The sequence below is a fragment of the Moschus berezovskii genome, chromosome 5, assembly GCF_049115385.1.
Source record: "Moschus berezovskii isolate FMDL1 chromosome 5, NW_MosBer_1.0, whole genome shotgun sequence".
Classification (NCBI taxonomy): domain Eukaryota; kingdom Metazoa; phylum Chordata; class Mammalia; order Artiodactyla; family Moschidae; genus Moschus; species Moschus berezovskii.
The window spans coordinates 111,696,930-111,715,319 of NC_142464.1; the positions used below are offsets into that span (position 1 = coordinate 111,696,930).

The following is an 18,390-nucleotide window of genomic DNA, read 5'->3' on the forward strand; positions in this document are numbered from 1 at the left end:
TGTGGCAGAAACCAGCACAACATTGTAAAGCAATTATCCTACAGTTAAAAAAAAAAAGTGATAATGTTGAATGCTGGAAAAAAAAATACCATAGCCTGGATTCATTGGCAGCTGATCTCTGCTGCTAGTCCCTAAAGCATTTCCCCTTCGTTCATCTAATTTCAAAGTGAAAACATAAAGACCGTACAGTAACATTAATAAGAAAAAAAAGTTTTTCCTTTTCCGTTTTTTCCTCCTATTTTCTCAGTTGACCCACTTACAAATTTCCCATGGAATTGTCATAGGAATTTCCCATGTAATTTTCATAGGAATTTCCCATTTATTGTTATAGGAATTTCTCATGTAATTTTATATGAATTTCTCATGTAGTTTTCATAGTAATTGCTCATGTAATTTTCTTACTAATTTCTCATGCTATATTTCTATCCTAACTTGATCTTGGCCTCACCTTGTACTTGGGTTTTTGGTGAACCCGGTATTCACAAAAACTGGGCAGAGACATGAAGTTTTGATACCAGTTTTTCCCAAGGCTTCAAGTTCTGATGTCAGGGCTCGGTGGAAACCAACAGCAGCAAATTTGCTGGAACTGTAAGAGAATTATCCGTCCCCGTTAGCTAAAGAAAAGTGAAACACGTTCTTCAACTCTCTGTGAGAAGAAAATGTTGATTTTGCTTGAGAACTAATAAAAGCCAAAGCCCCACTCTCCCACTTTGTCATCTATTTTCATATCTGGTTTCACTGAATTGTGACTGTAGCAGTGATAACAATAGAACAAATTCTAATAAAAGTTTAACTTAATTACTGCTCACTTTTCCACCCTACATGTAGTTTTCCATGCAATCTTTAAGCTTTTTTCTCATCAGTTTTTACTGCTATTTTTACTTTGAAAAATATGAATCAAGAAGAACATGTTTAGAAAAATTACATAACTAATATCTGTATTAACAAGCTTCTGTGGGACTCTATGCATCTCTACTTTCTCAGTGGTTTCTCTCTTGAAATGTCACGTTCACTCTGGCTTCTTAATTTCATTGTGAACATCTTAAGTAAAAAGACTTTTGGTATGTTAGTGTGCACGACCTTCAACATATCACTTTGTCTTTTTCTTTGAGTTTCTCATCTTTAAAATGCTGGTAATAAAATACATGACTGTCTTGAGGATTAATCTGAATAATAACTCTATTACTTAAAAGTAATATGCATAATAACTTTATTACCTATAAGGAGTTACGTAATGTTAATTGTATTTTTGACCCAGATGACAATAAGAACAATAAAGTAAAAGGTTGACTGCTTTCTTAAAGGAAAAGGAAAAGGGAAAACTGTTACTACATTGGGTTTCCACGCTTATAAACATTAAAACAATATTGCATGTTTAATCTGTGAAATTCTGATTTGTGTTTTACAATGGTAGAGGCAGCTTGAAATAAGCATTTGTTTGTGCACGGACACCTGAAACTACAGTGAAACTTAACTACATCTGTGACTACTTTCAGTGTCAGAAGTAATTAGATTCGTGACTAAATTCAACCCTGAACATGGATGTGCAGGTAAACAATAAACCAACTCTCTCCCTATTCATCCCCAGCCACTGATAAACATGTTAACAAGTTAAATTTTTCTATGATGTTGATATAAGGCTGGAATAAGAAAATGAGATGCCATTGAAGGAGGTACAAAGAAAAGATGTTTTGCAAATAGTGAATCCTTAGGGCCTTCTTACCTTCTTCTTTTTATGCCCTATTGTTTGTTGTTTTGTTGTTGTTTAGATGCTAAGTTGTATCCACCTCTTTTGTGACCCCCATGGACTGTAGTCTGCCAAGCTCCTCTGTTCATGAGATTTTCCAGACTAGAATACTGGAGTGGGTTGCCATTTTCTTCTCCAGGGGATCTTCCCAACCCAGGATCGAACCCTCCTCTCCTACACTGGCAGGTAGATCTTCACCACTGAGCTGCCAGGGAAGCCCGTATCCTTGGTAGAGCATGGAGTACGCTATCTGAATCTTTCAATATGGTAGAGGCTTTCTCTCAATCTTTCTCTGGCTCTCTCTCTCTCTCACAAACACAGTCTCTCATGACATAAGCACACTGGAAAATATTTTGATCCAGCGGCCACGCTGTTTAGCTTTTTTTGGGCACAAGGGCCATTGCACAGACTTATGTTCATTTGGACTTATCTGTATGTTTTGCTTCTTAGCCTGTGAATTCCTTAGTTCTTTTTTGAACATCTACTCATTCCAGGATACAATGAAAACATGCTTGGCAATGCTGTTTTCTTTCATTGCTGTGCAGAGGAGTTTTCAGAAATTTTAAAATATTTTAAATGATGAGGTTCATTATTTTAGGAGAAGTCATTTTTAAGAGTTTATTCCAAATTACTATACATATTCTATAAATACAAATTACCTGCTATGAGATTTATTTTTAGTTTTTATTTTTTGCAAGGCATTTGATTTTTTGTTGTAAGAAGATTCAAAAATGAATAAAATGTAATTCTGACTCTCTGAAAAGAATTAAAAAATGAAATAAATTACCTGTTAGGAAGATTGAATATGAGGTCTAATAAACCCCTAAAGGGGCTTCTCAGGTAGCACTAGTGATAAAGAACCTGCTTTTCAATGCAGGAGATGAAACGCTGTGGGTTTGATCCTTGGGTTGGGAAGATCCCCTGGAAAAGGGCATGGCAACCCACTTCAATATTCCTGCCTGGAGAATACCATGGATAGAGGAGCCTGGTGGACTACAGTCAATGGGGTCTCAAAGAGTTGGACAGGACTGAAGCAACTTAGCATGGACACACGCAAATACTTACAAGTGTAAAAATATATAACACTGCTAGAAAGTAATACTTACCAATACGGAATAAGATAAGGAATCACTCCGTGGCCGCACACTGAAGCCACTGTGACAATGTGGCCATGGTTTCTCCTTATCATTGATGGAAGAAGTGCTTTTGTGATCTTTGGAGTCATTGCAGAGAGAAAAGTAACAATGACACAGGTGTTAGATTTCCCAACTAGGTAGTTTTATTTTTTTTAATTAATTAATTTATTTTAATTGGAGGATAGTTACCTTACAAAGCTGTGAAGGTTTTTGCCATATATCGACATGAATCAGCCACAGGTGCGCATGTGTCCCCTCGTGCTGAACCTCCCTCCCGCCTCCCTCCCCATCCTATCGCTTTGGGTTGTCCCACGGCACCGGTTTTGAGTGGCCCTGATTCATGAATCGAACTTGCACTGGTCATCTATTTTCCATATGGTAATATACACATTTCAATGCTATTCTCTCAAATCATCCCACCCTCACCTTCTCCCACTTCATATATATATGAAGTATTACACATTTTTAAACTTGTAAGAGGTTGCCACACCCTTCTCCAGGGGATCTTCCCAGCCCAGGGATCGAATCCACAGCTCTTTCATCTGTTCTTTGCATCTGTGTCATTTTTGCTGCCTTGCATATAGGGTTGTTGTTACCGTGGTGGTTTTATTTTTAAGACAAAATGTCTTTTGAGACAACTTTTACAATGAAATGAAATACATGCCAGGATTCCATGATTACTTCTCTATCAGTAATAGAAATGAAAAATGATTGGAATGATTGGTTTAAGCTGACACTGAGTGCTGTGCACCATATCCGTCCGTCCGTCCCGTCGGTCAGTCGTCTCCGACTCTTTGCAACCCCGTGGACTGTAGCCTACCAGGCTTCTCCGTCCATGGGATTCTCCAGGCAAGAATACTGGAGTGGGTTACCGTTTCCTTCTCCAGGGGATCTTCCCAACCCAGGGATCGAACCCGGGTCTCCCTCATTGGAGGCAGACGCTCTAACCTCTGAGCCACCAGGGAAGCCCGTGCACCATATACCACAGGCCAAAAACTCATCTTAATATCCCCTTCCTTCCCTTCAGAGGGAATCCATAAAATCTCTTTTATGGATCCAACAATGTTATTAAGGGAAAAACTCAAGAGTTTTCAGAACTGAAAAAATTCCAGATGGTAATCTTATATCTTGTGATTTCTTTGGTTTGGGACTTTAGCTTTCTAACAAGAAGAGTCAAAACCCTGTGTAGCTATATCAGTTTCAGTAGAAAAAGTTGAGTCCTATACTGACCCACAGTCATTAGGCAACATGATTAGGTTTAGTATCTCCTATTTGTAATATTGTGTGTCATATATTGATGCCATGCTGCTGCTGCTGCTGCTGAGTCACTTCAGTCGTGTCCGACTCTGTGTGACCCCATAGACGGAAGCCCACCAGGCTCCCCCGTCCCTGGGATTCTCCAGGCAAGAACACTGGAGTGGGTTGCCATTTCCTTCTCCAATGTGTGAAAGTGAAAAGTGAAAGTGAAGTCGCTCAGTCATGTCCGACCCTTAGCGACCCCACGGACTGCAGCCTACCAGGCTCCTCCATCCATGGGATTTTCTAGGCAATAGTACTGGAGTGGCTTGCCATTGCCTTCTCCGATTGATGCCATAGGAAACAAAAAGTCTTTCTCTACATCCAAAAGGCTTTCTGTTTTGTGAGAAATATCAATAATATTTTATGAGAATTTTGTAAGTCCAACCTGTAGACCCTATGCAAATTCCTAGAGCCAGAACTGCTAAACCACGGCACCCCCAAATTAATGACCCACAGAAACTGTGAGAGGAAAGTAAACATTCATTCTTGCTTTAGTTCACTGAGTTTTGCTGTGCAGTTGTAGAGAGTGAATGCATGGAGTCTCTTTGTAGTTCAGTGGAAATAATAATTCATTCTTGTTAGCATATGTAAAGGGTTTGGGAAAATGAGGAAACATATCTCTTTTTTTCTTCTCTCTCCTGGAATCCAGCTCTGTCCTAGGTTCCACACTAACGCTGAGGCACTGGAAGATTAATTCATATAAATGTTCTCTACAAAGGCACATTTCCGTCTCTCACAAAACCAACCAATTTTAAGAGGTCTGTAGAGCCGTATCTCTAAGCTTCAACCTGATGTAGACCTTGTTCCAGATTCCCATTCAAAATAGTCTCCAACTCCTATATAACCCAAGTAGGGAGCTCTTTGTCCTTTCTATTCTACAATTCCATGACATAAGGTTGCAAGAGAATGTACACCCTATGTATTTTCTCTAAAGCACTGAAAAGACATACACTGACAATCCTTAGCAAACAAAACAAACAAGTGTTAGTCACTCAGTCAAGTCCAGCTCTTTGCGATCCCAGGCACTGTAGCTCGCCAGGCTCTTCTGTCCATGGGATTCTCCAGACTAGAATACTGGAGTGGGTTGCCATTTCCTTCTCCAGGGGATCTTCCCAACCCAGGGAGAGAACCCGGGTCTCCTGTATTGCAGGCAGATTCTTTACTGTTTAAGCTACCAGGGAAGCCCTATTCTTAGAAAAGCGCCACAAATGTCCGGTTGGTCAAAAAGTTCATTTGGACTTGCCACCAGCTGGCAAAACCAGTACAAACATTTTGGCCAACCCAATATTCTTTTTGAGTGCCTAGTACATGCCAGGCTTTGCGTAGGTACTGGTGGATGAAACAGACTAACTAGCCTACATTCTGGTGAGTTGTGTTTCCTTGAACCATGTGCCCTTCAGTCAGTTGGTATTCAGTTGCCAAGTTGTGTCTGACTCTTTGCGACCCCATGGACTGCATGCAGCATGCCAGGACGCCTTCTGTCAGAGACACCAATATTTGATGATTGTTGTTTTAAGGCAAAGATATGCAGTTGTCCATCCAGAAGGATGTGAACTCAATTATGAATTTCATGTACCTTAAGAGAAGTTGTCAGACATGCACAACCTAGGGATGTTTCTGACTCACACTCACCCAAAAATGTCCTAAGATGTTGACCTCAAAAGTTTTGATGATCTCCTCATCCTTTGTACTAAGAAGGTCAGCTGGATATATTACCCCAGCATTATTCACCAGGATGGTTACATCACCAACTTCTTTCTTTACCTTTTGAAATAGAAAGAACAGTCATTGGGTGTATTATAGAATAGAAATAGAAAGTTCATTGGATGTATTATAGAAACTCAAAGTTTTGGGAGTAATATCATCCAGGGATCAGATTCTTTATTCTATTTGATGAGATCACTCAGAGTTCGGGTGAAAAAGAGCATTAGCCCAAAGAGTGGTTACAAAGGGAATACTGTCATAAAACTCAGATCAACTGGTTTTTTAACAGCTAAATTTCAGTATCCAGTACATCATAGATTTTTTTTTAAACTTACCAATAAAGTGAAATTAGTGTTTGTGTTGATTAACTGATATATCAGTTCTAATCAAACATTTAAAAACTGCTAATTGAGTAATCCTAGTTTTACCACCTAGGTCATGTTTACTGGCTACATGACCTTGGTCTGACATATCAGTTCTTACCAAATGTTTTTAAAGTGCTAATTGGGTAATCTTGGCTTCTCCACCTACTAGATACATGACCTTTGTCTGATTTCACCTCTTTGAATCTCAATTTGCTCATCACTCAAATGAAGTTTATAGAGTTATAGTAGGGATTAAAGGGTGAAAATGTCTATTAACATGCTTCGTCCATTGTATTTGATATTGACTCTTAAACATTGTAATTATAATTAATATACATTTTCTATAGAAGATTAGTTTGGCACCAACATAAAGTCCCAGAGAGGAAATAGTTAAAGGAAAAAATAAAGGAACTTTGGTAAAGGTGATGGACTAAAAGGAAGACTAGAACATGATCCTTTCCCCTGGTGATAAATCTTTGTTCTTTCACTCTGTACTATTGCTAGAACTTCTGATCAGAATGAAATTGACTAATAATACAAAACGATAATAATAGGCAGAGTTGAGTGGATCATATGGAAGAAAAAAGTGCATGTCCTTCCTTGTAAACACAACTACCTCAGTTAGCAGAGGCTAAAAAAAAAAAAAAATCTAATTTAAATTGGACTGTCATAAAGAACCTTTTCGTATTCCAGGTAAAGGGACGTGAAACCATGGGAAGAAATTGGTGCCCTGAGGTCTCACCTGGTTTACAGAGCTGTGAATCTCTTCTCTGTTACTGCAGTCTACCACAAACACATGTGTAGTGGCCCCTAGGTTTCTGCATTCTGCTGCAGTTTCCTCAACACCGTGCTGTAATTGGGAAAAAACAAACTCTGAAAGGTGTGGGTCAGTGAGTAGGAAAGAGGGAGGGAGAAAATATCCGAGATTAAATTTTTTCAAAGATTAAAATTCAGAGGACTTCCCTGGTCGTCCCATGGTTAAGAATTTGCTTCCAATGCAGGGGATGCAGGTTCAATCCCTGGTCGGGGAACGAAGATCCCACATGCTGTGGAGCAACAAAGCCTGTGTGTCACAAGTAGAGAAACCCCACCAAAACTAGAGAAAGCTTGCTGCAACAAAAGCCCATGCAGCCAAAAAAAAAAAAAAAAATTGAAAGAGAATTTCTTCCTTGTTTGTGAGCAAATTTCATGAGAGACACTGCTTGACTAATTTGCAGAGGTCACAACCTGACTTTTCTGCCAGGGAAGGCTCATATTAGTCTCACGTGTTTCCACCTTGTTTTGCTGTATTCTCATAGCTTAAAGAACATGCTTGAAAGATATTGTTCTTTGTGGTGGCATGAAGGGAGATGTCTGAGCAAGGAGAAGAAAAGAAAAATCAACAATATATTTACCATGTATTTGCTGAGTACCAATTATGTAATAGACAGTAAAGCATAAATTCTAAACTAGTGGTAATTTTAAACTATATACCTCTGCCCATCAGACTTTTCCTGACAATTCTGTTTTAATCCTCTAGAAAGGAAGGAGAAAGAAGGATCCTTATCTGAGAAAACCTTTCATGGAGAGACTATGCTACTACTTTCAGGGGCATAAGATTGTATTCTTCAGATGTCCTGGAGTGAAACTGGGCAAAGGCCATGGGATGGATTCTCGTCTATGTAACTGGTTTGCACGTAACTCCAGGACATAGAGACAGAGGAACTCATTTTCAGCCTAAATTCAAAGACCTCTTTCCTAAAATAAAGTCACCCTGATGCTTCTTAACCTGCATTTCTGGAAAATTAGCATTCTTTTCGAGTTCTGACATCTGTTGAATTTCATAAAGAAGATTATAAAGTATTTAAAATTATACTTTTTCCTTTCAGAATTTGTTAGCTTTTTTCTGTGATGGAGAGTCAGGATGCCTTGAAAGCCCTTTTCCCATGTTGGGATGTTAGTGGTGTGGTTGTTATTTGGGGCTGTCCCCGAGTGAGTGTTGGGTGGTTTTCCTTTTCCAGTAGGGATGACTAATAATATGAAACAATAATAATAGGCAGAGTTGAATGGTTTGTATGGAAGGAAAAAGTATATATCCTTCATCCAAGGTCATTGTCCCTCAGATTTCTGAGGAGTTTCAGAGGTATAAAGGAGAAGGGCAGGAGACTCTCACTACTTGGGTTTTAGCTGGGAGCTTGTTCTTTGCAGATTACAAGATGACACTCTTTTATCTCTAGAGTCAAGGTCAGTGGAGAGCTATTAGTAATGAAAGTTTTCATCAGATGCTGAGCTAGAAAACTGCGAGATGCAATGTCTTGTCTTCATAAGCAAAATGCTTGCTTCAGCTCCAGCACGTGGTGCGTACTCCACTTGTCACAGATGAGATTTAATGAGAAGAAACTGTTAACACGACTTGTTGTGTAAGGCCAAAGAAGCCAGCATAACGGAAAGACAGTTGATAGTTAAAGGGGATCTGAGTTATACTTACAGCCTTAGAGTGAATCATATCATATCTTAAGAGTTCAACCATAAAAATGCAAGGACTCAAAGAGACCCTGTGAGGCTAGGTGACCCATCCTTCAGGCAGAATCTTAACTAAGTCATTTTTACTTCTTATCACTGGGATTTAAAAAATACATAATAAATGTCAGGTCTTTCTCCCAAAATATACATCTGGAGGGATCCAGAGTTTAAGTTTCATCAAGCCCTTCTCGTGAATTTATACTTACTTATTTATTTTTTTGATAAACACCTGAGAACAGCAAGCAGTCATTTTCTCAATTTGTAAATTCTTGTCCTTTTCTTGAAAGTGTATTGAAATCTCTTCAAGGACCAAACTGATGCCAAATAACTTTTATATGTATCAGCTTATCTATAAGTGCCCATATCCGTTATATAAAAATATATCAATTTTTTGTGTGTAATGTAATATTATTTACTGAATAGAAAGAACCAGAGAACAAGTTTTCTAAATTCAAAAGATATTTCTGAAGGTCTTAAGAAAATAGGTGCCAATTAGACATTTTGGCAAAGAACCTTAACATATAGCAACTAAAATCTCACTGTGATTTGTGGAAACACTCTCAAAAAAAAAAAAAAAAACTGGATCATTTTTTTTTCCAATCCTAAAATTCTGCAAACAATTTTTTCTGTGAATATTCGCATGGTCGATCAGAATTCAAAAATTTAGGAGACCTTGGACCCTGGAGGTCCAGTGGTTAAGAGTCAGTACTTCCAATGCAAGGGGCATGGGTTCAATTCCTGGTGGGGGAACTAGAATTCAGCATGCCATGTGGCACAGCGAAAAAATTTTAAAAATAAGAACAAAGCAAAAGTTTAGGAAAAATGATACAAGATTTTCAGTTGTGAGTAGTTAATTTAGTGTTTACAAATATCAGTACCAAGAAAAAAAAAATACAAATGCCCGAGAAAAAGTCTGATGCTCTTCATGGAAGTATATTAAACATGACTAATATACTAATATTCCTATAGCCAGGCATTGTTTTAAGCACTTAAATAGTAATTTGTTTAGCCTTTCTTTCTGTTAAGAGCCAGATGGTAAATATATTAGGATTCTGTGCATGTGAGAATTGGGCACCAAGAGGTTCTGTTACATGTTCTTTGTTTTTCATCTGGGTTTTGCCTTGACAGCTCTTTAAAAAATGCATCCCTAGCTTAACAGGCTGCTCTGGGAGCAAGTCTGGCCCACCGGCTGCAGTGTGTTAACCCCTGTTCTTAACCCATTCTCTGAACTATTTTTCCCATTTCAGAGATAAGGAAACTGAGGCTGAGAGAAGTTAAGTGACCGTTCGATTTAAACAATGTGGAAGTAGCCTGGCTCCTGAATCTGTTATCAAACCAGCATATCAGGACACAAAAATCACTGCTAAGGTCTCGGTGACGTTTCCATCAAACCATCCTGATACATGTATAGAGTAAGGCTCTAAGAAATGTAGTTAACACATGTTGTACAAGAAAAATACCAAGATAAGCAAATGCTAAGTCAAATAATTTTTTAAAACACCCATCTCACTTGCATGGGCCTTCCCTGGTGGGTAACTTTAAAAGATGGGCAAATGAATCCAGTACCTTATTAATATCCCACAGAACCAGTCTGCTCTTCCGTTTTGCAAATTCATAGGCGGTTTGCCTGCCTATTCCATGCCCGGCTCCTGTAATGAGAACAATCTCCCCAGCCACAGATTTTTTCCTCCTGGGAATGAAGACCTTCACCAGAGATTCCAAGTAGGAATAAATGATGATGAGCAGAAGTAGAAGGAGATCCAAGATAATCTTCATGGCTCTTCTCTGTGCTTTTCTCCTCTGCCTCAGTTCTGGTCTAGTCTCAGCAAAGTGCCCTCCTCTTCAAAAAGCTTCAGAAATGAGCAGTATTCCAGGGGCTGAAGGGGCTGGACAAAGTAGTGAAGATTTGTAGGCAGGTTTTGGTCATGTGTTCTAATGGGTTAGATATGCCTTGAGCTTTTGAAGTTGGGCCAATTGTTAGTAAAAGCTTGGCACAGGGACAAGGAAACTTGAGAAGGTACTCTCTGCACTTGCTTTTTGAGAAGCATTTCTGTACTATGTCTCATCACGTCAATTGAAAAAACAGATGCACAACCTAAAAGCTGAGTGTGTGTGTGTGTTGTCGCTCAGTCATGTCTGACTCTTTGTGATCCCACAAACTGCAGCCCACCAGTCTTCTTTATCCTTGGAATTTTTCAGGCAAGAATACTGGAATGGTCCCCATTCCCTTCTCCAGGGGATCTTCCTGACCAAGGGATCGAACCTGGGTCTCCCACATTGCAGGCTGATTCTTTACTGTCCACTGAGGACTATAGGCTGACATTACAGCCTATCAGATAGTATTGTTCCAAAGATGTAAAGTGAAGTTGCTCAGTCATGTCCGACTCTTTGCAACCCCATAGACTGTAGCCTGCTAGGCTCCTCCGTCCATGGGATTCTCCAGGCAAGAATACTGGAGTGGGTTGCCATTTTCTTCTCCAGGGGATCTTCCCAACACAGGGATCAGACCTGGGTCTCCCACAGTGTGGGCAGACTCTTTACTGTCTGAGCCACCAGGGGCTCCCCAAAGATGTAATGAGGTGGTCCAGTGGCTAAGGCTCTGTTCCCAGTGCAGAGGGCCTGAGTTTGATCCTTGGTTGGGGAACAAGATCCCACATGCCCACTTGACTTTGCCCTCAAGGATGTCTGGCCCTAGGTGAGTGATCACACCATCAGGGTTACCTGGGTCATTAAGATCTTTTTTGTACAGTTATTCTGTGTATTCTTGCCACCTCTTCCAAATACCTTCTGCTTCCATTAGACCCATACCATTTCTGCCCTTAACTGTGCCCATTTTTACATGATATGTTCCCTTGGTATCTCTATTTTTCTTGAAGATATTTCTAGTCTTTTCCATTCTATCGTTTTCCTCTATTTATTTCCATTGTTCACTTAGGAAGGCTTTCTTGTCTCTCATTGCTGTTCTTTGGAACTCTGCATTCAGATGGCTTTATCTCTCCTTTGCCTTTCGCTTTTCTTCTTTTCTCAGCTGTTTGTAAGGCCTCCGCAGACAACTATTTTGCCTTTTTGCATTTCTTCTTCTTGGGGATGGTTTTGATCCCTGCCTCCTGTTCAGTGTTACGAACCTCCATCTATAGTTCTTCAGGCACTCAGTCTTTCATATCTAATCCCTTGAATCTATTGGTCATTTCCACTGTATAAGGGATTTGACTTCGGTCATACCTGAACGGCCTAGTAGTTTTCCCTACTTTTTGCAATTTAAGTCTGAATTTTACAATAAGGAGTTCATGATCTTAGCCACAGTCAACTCCTGGTCTTGTTTTTGCTGACTATATAGAGCTTCTCCATCTTTGACTGCAAAGAATATAATCAATCAGATTTCAGTATTGACCATCTGGTGATGTCCATGTGTAGAGTCACCTTTTGTGTTGTTGGAAGAGGATGCTTGCTATGACCAGTGTCATAGCAAACTTTGTTAGCCTTTGTTCTGCTTCATTGTGCCCTCCAAGGCCAAATTTGCCTGTGACTCCAGGTATCTCTTGACTTTCTACTTTTGCTTTCCAGTCCTCTGTGATGAAAAAGATATCTTTATTTTTTGGTGTTAGTTCTAGAAGGTCTTGCAGGTCTTCACAGAACTGTTTAACTTCAGCTGTTCAACCCACAAATTGGTGAACAATTAAACCAAAAAGTTCTCATACTGTTACAAAAGTTCTAGGGCCCACAACAGATTTCCCAACCTGGGGATCTGGCAAAAGGACTGTGAACCCCCAGGGGATTTGACTTTGAAGGCCAGTGGGATTTGATTTCAGAACTTCCACAGGACTGGGGAAACAGAGACTTTTGGAGGGCACAAACAAAACCTCATGTACACCGGGACCCAGGAGAAAGGAGCAGTGACTTCACAAGAGACTGAACATTCACACTCACTTGCCTGTGAGTGTTCAGGGGTCTCTGGCGGAGGCATGTGTTGACAGTGGTCTGCTGCAGGGTCAGGAACACTGGCTGCAGCAGTCCTGGGAGGTGTGACGTGCTGGCATAAGTCCTTTTGGAGGAGGTCACCATCACCCCACCATAGTTTGGCCTCAGGTCAACCTACAGGAAAGGAACACAGTCCCACCCATCAGCAGAAAAATGGATTAAAGATTTACAGAGCATGGCCTTGCCCATAAGAGCAAGACCCAGTTTTCCCCACAGCCAATCCCTCCCATCAAGAAGCTTCCATAAACTTTTTATTCTTATCCATCAGAGGGCAGACAGAATGAAAAACACAATCACAGAAAACTAACCAAACTGATCACATGGACCACAGCCTTGTCCAGTCAATGAAACTATGAGCCAACCATGAACAGTATGAAAAGGCAAAGAGATATGACTCTGAAAGATGAACTCCCTAGGTTGGTAGGTGCCCAATATGCTACTAGAGAAGAGTGGAGAAATAACTCCAGAAGGAATGAAGAGGCTGAGCCAAAGCGGAAACAAAGCCCAGCAGTGGGTATGTCTGGTGGTGAAAGTCAAGTCCGGTGCTATAAAGAACAATGTTGCGTAGGAACCTGGAATGTTAGATCCATGCATCAAGGTAAATTGGAAGGGGTCAAACAGGAGCTGGCAAGAGTGAACACTGACATTTTAGGAATCAGTGAACTAAAATGGATGGATATGGGCAAATTTAATTTAGATAACCAATATATCTACTTACTGTGGGCAAGAATCCCTTAGAAGAAATGGAGTAGCCCTCAGTCAACTAAGACCTGGTGCAGCCAAATAAATAAAAGACTGATATGTCGTTAAGCAAGCAAACAAACAAAAAGCTCCAAGGAGGTAGGGAGGAGCTGATAGGTATGTGTTAGTTACTCAGTCATGTCGACCCTTTATGACACCAGGGACTGTAGCCTTCTGTTAGGTTTCTCTGTCCATGGAGTTCTCCAGGCAAGAATACTGGAGTGGGTAGCCATTCCCTTCTCCAGGGGATCTTCCCGACCCAGGAATAAAACCCACGTTTCCTGTATTGCAGGCGGATTCTTTACCATCTGAGCCACCAGGGAAGTTACAGGTTTAGAGTAGGATAATCAAATAGTTTAGAAATCCCACTGTTGTTGTTCAGTAGCTCAGTTAGTTCAGTTCAGTTCAGTCGCTCAGTCGTGTCTGACTCTTTGCGACACCATGAATCACAAGCACGCCAGGCCTCCCTGTCCATCACCAACTCCCAGAGTTCACTCAAACTCATGTCCACTGAGTCGGTGATGCCATCCAGCCATCTCATTCTCTGTCGTCCCCTTCTCCTCCCGCCCCCAATCCTTCCCAGCAACAGACTCTTTTCCAGTGAGTCAGCTCGAAGCGTGAGGTGGCCAAAGTATTGTAGTTTCAGCTTTAGCATCAGTCTTTCCAATGAACACCCAGGACTGATCTCCTTTAGAATGGACTGGTTGGATCTCCTTGCAATACAAGGGACTCTCAAGAGTCTTCTCCAGCACCACAGTTCAAAAGCATCAATTCTTCGGCGATCAGTTTTCTTCACAGTCCAACTCTCACATCCATACATGACCACTGGAAAAACCATAGCCTTGACTAGACGGACCTTGGTTGGCAAAGTAATGTCTCTGCTTTTTAATATGCTATCTAGGTTGGTCATAATTTTCCTTCCAAGGAGTAAGCATATTTTAATTTCCTGGCTGCAATCAGCATCTGCAGTGATTTTGGAGCCAAAAAAATTAAAGTCTGACACTGTTTCCACTGTTTCCCCATCTCTTTCCCATGAAGTGATGGGACCAGATGCCATGATCTTCATTTTCTGTATGTTGAGCTTCAAGCCAAACTTTTTCACTCTCCTCTTTCGCTTTCATCAAGAGGCTTTTAAGTTCCTCTTCACTTTCTGCCATAAGGGTGGTAGCATCTACATATCTGAGGTTATTGATATTTCTCCCGGCAATCTTGATTCCAGCTTGTGCTTCTTCCAGCCCAGCGTTCCTCATGATGTACTCTGCATATAAGTTAAATAAGCAGGCTGACAATATACAACCTTGATGTACTCCTTTTCCTATTTGGAACCAGTCTGTTGTTTCATGTCCAGTTCTGACTGTTGCTTCCTGACCTGCATACAGGTTTCTCAAGAGACAGGTCAGGTGGTCTGGTATTCCCATCTCTTTCAGAATAGGAAAACCACTAGACCATTCAGATATGACCTAAATCAAATCCCTTATGATTATACAGTGGAAGTAAGAAATAGATTTAAGGGTCTAGATCTGATAGATAGAGTGCCGGATGAACTCTGGATGGAGGTTCGTGACATTGTACAGGAGACAGGGACCAAGACCATCCCCATGGAAAAGAAATGCAAAAAAGCAGAATGGCTGTCTGAGGAGGCCTTACAAATAGCTGTGAAAAGAAGAGAAGCGAAAAGCAAAGGAGAAAAGGAAAGATATAAGCATCTGAATGCAGAGTTCCAAAGAATAGCTAGGAGAGATAAGAAAGCCTTCATCAGCGATCAATGCAAAGAAATAGAGGAAAACAACAGAATAGGAAAAACAAGAGATCTTTTCAAGAAAACTAGAGATATTAAGGGAATATTTCATGCAAAGATGGGCTCGATAAAGGACAGAAATGGTATGGACCTAACAGAAGCAGAAGATATTAAGAAGAGGTGGCAAGAACACACAGAAGAACTGTACAAAAAAGATCTTCACGACGAAGATAATCAGGATGGCATGATCACTCACCTGGAGCCAGACATCTTGGAATGTGAAGTCAAGTGGGCCTTAGAGAGCATCACTACGAGCAAAGCTAGTGGAGGTGATGGAATTCCAATTGAACTATCTCAAATCCTGAACAATGATGCTGTGAAAGTGCTGCACTCAATATGCCAGCACATTTGGAAAACTCAGCAGTGGCCACAGGACTGGAAAAGGTCAGTCTTCATTCCAATCCCAAAGAAAGGCAATGCCAAAGAATGTTCAAACTACCGCACAATTGCACTCATCTCACACGCTAGTAAAGTCATGCTCAAAATTCTCCAAGCCAGGCTTCAGCAGTATGTGAACCGTGAACTTCCAGATGTTCAAGTAGGTTTTAGAAAAGGCAGAAGCACCAGAGATCAAATTGCCAACATCCGCTGGATCATGGAGAAAGCAAGAGAGTTCCAGAAAAACATCTATTTCTTCTTCATTGATTATGCCAAAGCCTTTGACTGTGTGGATCACAATAAACTGTAGCTCAGTCATGACCAACTCTTTGGGACCCAATGGACTGCACCATGCCAGGCTTCCCTGTCCTTCACCATCTCCTGGAGCTTGGTCAAACTCATGTCCATTGAGTCGGTGATGCCATCCAACCATCTCATCCTCTGTTGTCCCCTTCTCCTGCCTTCAGTCTTGCCCAGCATCAGGGTCTTTCCTCAGTGAGTCAGTTCTTCACATCAGGTGGCCAAAATACTGGAGTTTCAGCTTCAGCATCAGTCCTTCCAATGACTATTCAGGACTGATCTCCTTTAGGATGGACTGGTTGGATCTCCTTGCAGTCCAAGGGACTCTCAGAAGTCTTCTCCAACACCACCGTTCAAAAGCATCAATTCTTCGGCAGTCAGCCTTTTTATAGTCCAACTCTCACATCCATACATGACTGCTGGAAAAACCATCAGTTCAGTTCAGTTCAGTCGCTCAGTCGTGTCCGACTCTCCGCGACCCCATGAATCACAGCACGCCAGGCCTCCCTGTCCATCACCAACTCCCGGAGTACACTCAAACTCATGTTCACAGAGTCGGTGATGCCATCCAGCCATCTCATTCTCTGTCGTCCCCTTCTCCTCCCGCCCCCAACCTTTCCCAGCATCAGAGTCTTTTCCAGTGAGTCAACTCGTTGCATGAGGCTTTGACTATATGGACCTTTGTCAGCAAAGTAATGTCTCTGCTTTTTAACATGTTGTCTAGATTTGTCATAGCTTGTTATTATAGGCATACACAATGGCTTGCCTCAGGGAGCCCTGTCTGGCCCCCTCCGCCTGACCCTTGGGCTAGGATGCCTTTGTTTGGCTCACAGGGAGTTAGCCTGGCCCTGCTTACCTGTGAGGGGCTGTAAGGAAGTGAAATTTGGAGGTTTTTTTTTTTTTTTTACGTGTCTTATGACATCATTGGCTTCATTTCAATGAATTTTCATAGCAAGTAAAAATGTTTAGCTTACTCTGATCATGTTTTACAGTAGTTTTTTTTCCTTACTGATATGAATGAAGGCACATCATTTTATCATTATATTATCTTTACATTATAATTATCTTTACATTATAGGGTGAGTTTTTGGGAAAATTTTCTCAAGTAAACTAATACCATCTATAACAACTAGATTCTTATTAAACTGAAATATTTTTTGAATTTTGTCTGCTTTTTTCTTTTTCCTCTTCAGTGAATATCCCTCTTGAGAGCCACCCCTCTGACTTACCATTTTAGATATGCGATGATTTTTATACAGGTAATAATGACCAGAAAGCAAGAAGATGGAATAGCATCACTAGTATATTTATGTTTGGAAGGCAGATTATAATGATGTTAATATTAATCATAGCATTTACATAGCAAAAGAAAGTGAAGGAAAGGTGAATGTGGAGAGAATATTGGTAGAGGCATCCTGCAGGTTGGATTTTTCCTTCTGAGCAGAGCCATTGTGGGTGCTGAGGAATTTCACTTGTGCTGTGTGAAGCTCAGAAGTGTTGATATGCTATAGTAATCGATGACAGGTAGGTGATAAACTGTGGTCTAAAGAAACGTCAACAGGGACTTCCTTGGTGGTCCAGTGATTAAGAATCAGGGGATGCTGTTTCGATCCTTGGTGGGAAAACTAAGATCCCATATGCCAACGGGCAACCAAGCCCTTGAGTCACAACTAGAGAAGCCCAAAGCGGCCAAATAAATGACTAAGAAAAGTTAACACTGAAAGCAATTATTCCTCTGGAGGCCAGACAATGATGTACACGATATCTGTGTACATCATTTTAATCCTCTGTTTAGTCTAGCTATTGTAATCTGCTTAGTAGAAATTTAAGAATATAATCTCTTCAAATAAATAGTTTTCTTTCCCTTTCTGGAAGGGTTCATTTATTCGTCATCAAGGATTCTGTATACTGCCAAATTGATAAAGCAGTATTAGGTAGTCTTAAAGATCATATAAACTTACCTTGAGGCTGCAAACAAATCCCTAATTCAGACCTCATATACAGCCTCAGAATATTTTTGGTTTATAAAACCTCACACTTCATCTCTACACATCAGTCCTACTTCTTTCCCTGTAAGTAAGTGAAGTCGCTCAGTTGTGTCTGACTCTTTGCGACCTCATGGACTATAGCCTACCAGGCTTCTCTGTCCATGGGATTCTCCAGGCAAGTATACTGGAGTGGGTTACCATTTCCTTCTCCAGGGGATCTCCCCGACCCAGGGAATCGAACCTGGGTCTCCCGCATTGGAGGCAGATGCTTTAACCTCTGAGCCACCAGGGAAGCCTGTAGTGACAAAGAAATGCTCCTGATCACTGTAGTTTGCCTCTCCACCATCTTTCCCAGGTGGCTCAGTGGTAAAGAATCCTCCTGCCAAGCAGGAGAAGTGGGTTAGATCTCTGGGTTGGGAAGACCCCCTGGAGAAGGAAATGGCAACCCACTCTA

The 18,390-nt window shown here is 40.9% G+C and overlaps 1 protein-coding gene across 3 annotated transcripts in view; it reads right to left on the minus strand.

The window, feature by feature from the left end:
* LOC129561910 (17-beta-hydroxysteroid dehydrogenase 13) overlaps nucleotides 1-18,390 on the minus strand; it is a 34,296-nt gene that overhangs the window by 6,128 nt on the left and 9,778 nt on the right. For 2 of the 3 annotated variants that reach the window (XM_088836471.1, XM_055434770.2), the window contains 5 exons: nucleotides 12,681-12,845; nucleotides 6,994-7,101; nucleotides 5,815-5,946; nucleotides 2,854-2,960; nucleotides 449-586 (listed from right to left, as the gene is read on the minus strand). In XM_088836471.1, the coding sequence (XP_088692597.1) occupies nucleotides 449-586; nucleotides 2,854-2,960; nucleotides 5,815-5,946; nucleotides 6,994-7,101; nucleotides 12,681-12,845 (650 nt within the window). Of the gene's footprint in view, nucleotides 1-448; nucleotides 587-2,853; nucleotides 2,961-5,814; nucleotides 5,947-6,993; nucleotides 7,102-10,319; nucleotides 11,151-12,680; nucleotides 12,846-18,390 lie in introns of those variants that run through there. The other variant, XM_055434771.2, reaches the window with a different exon arrangement.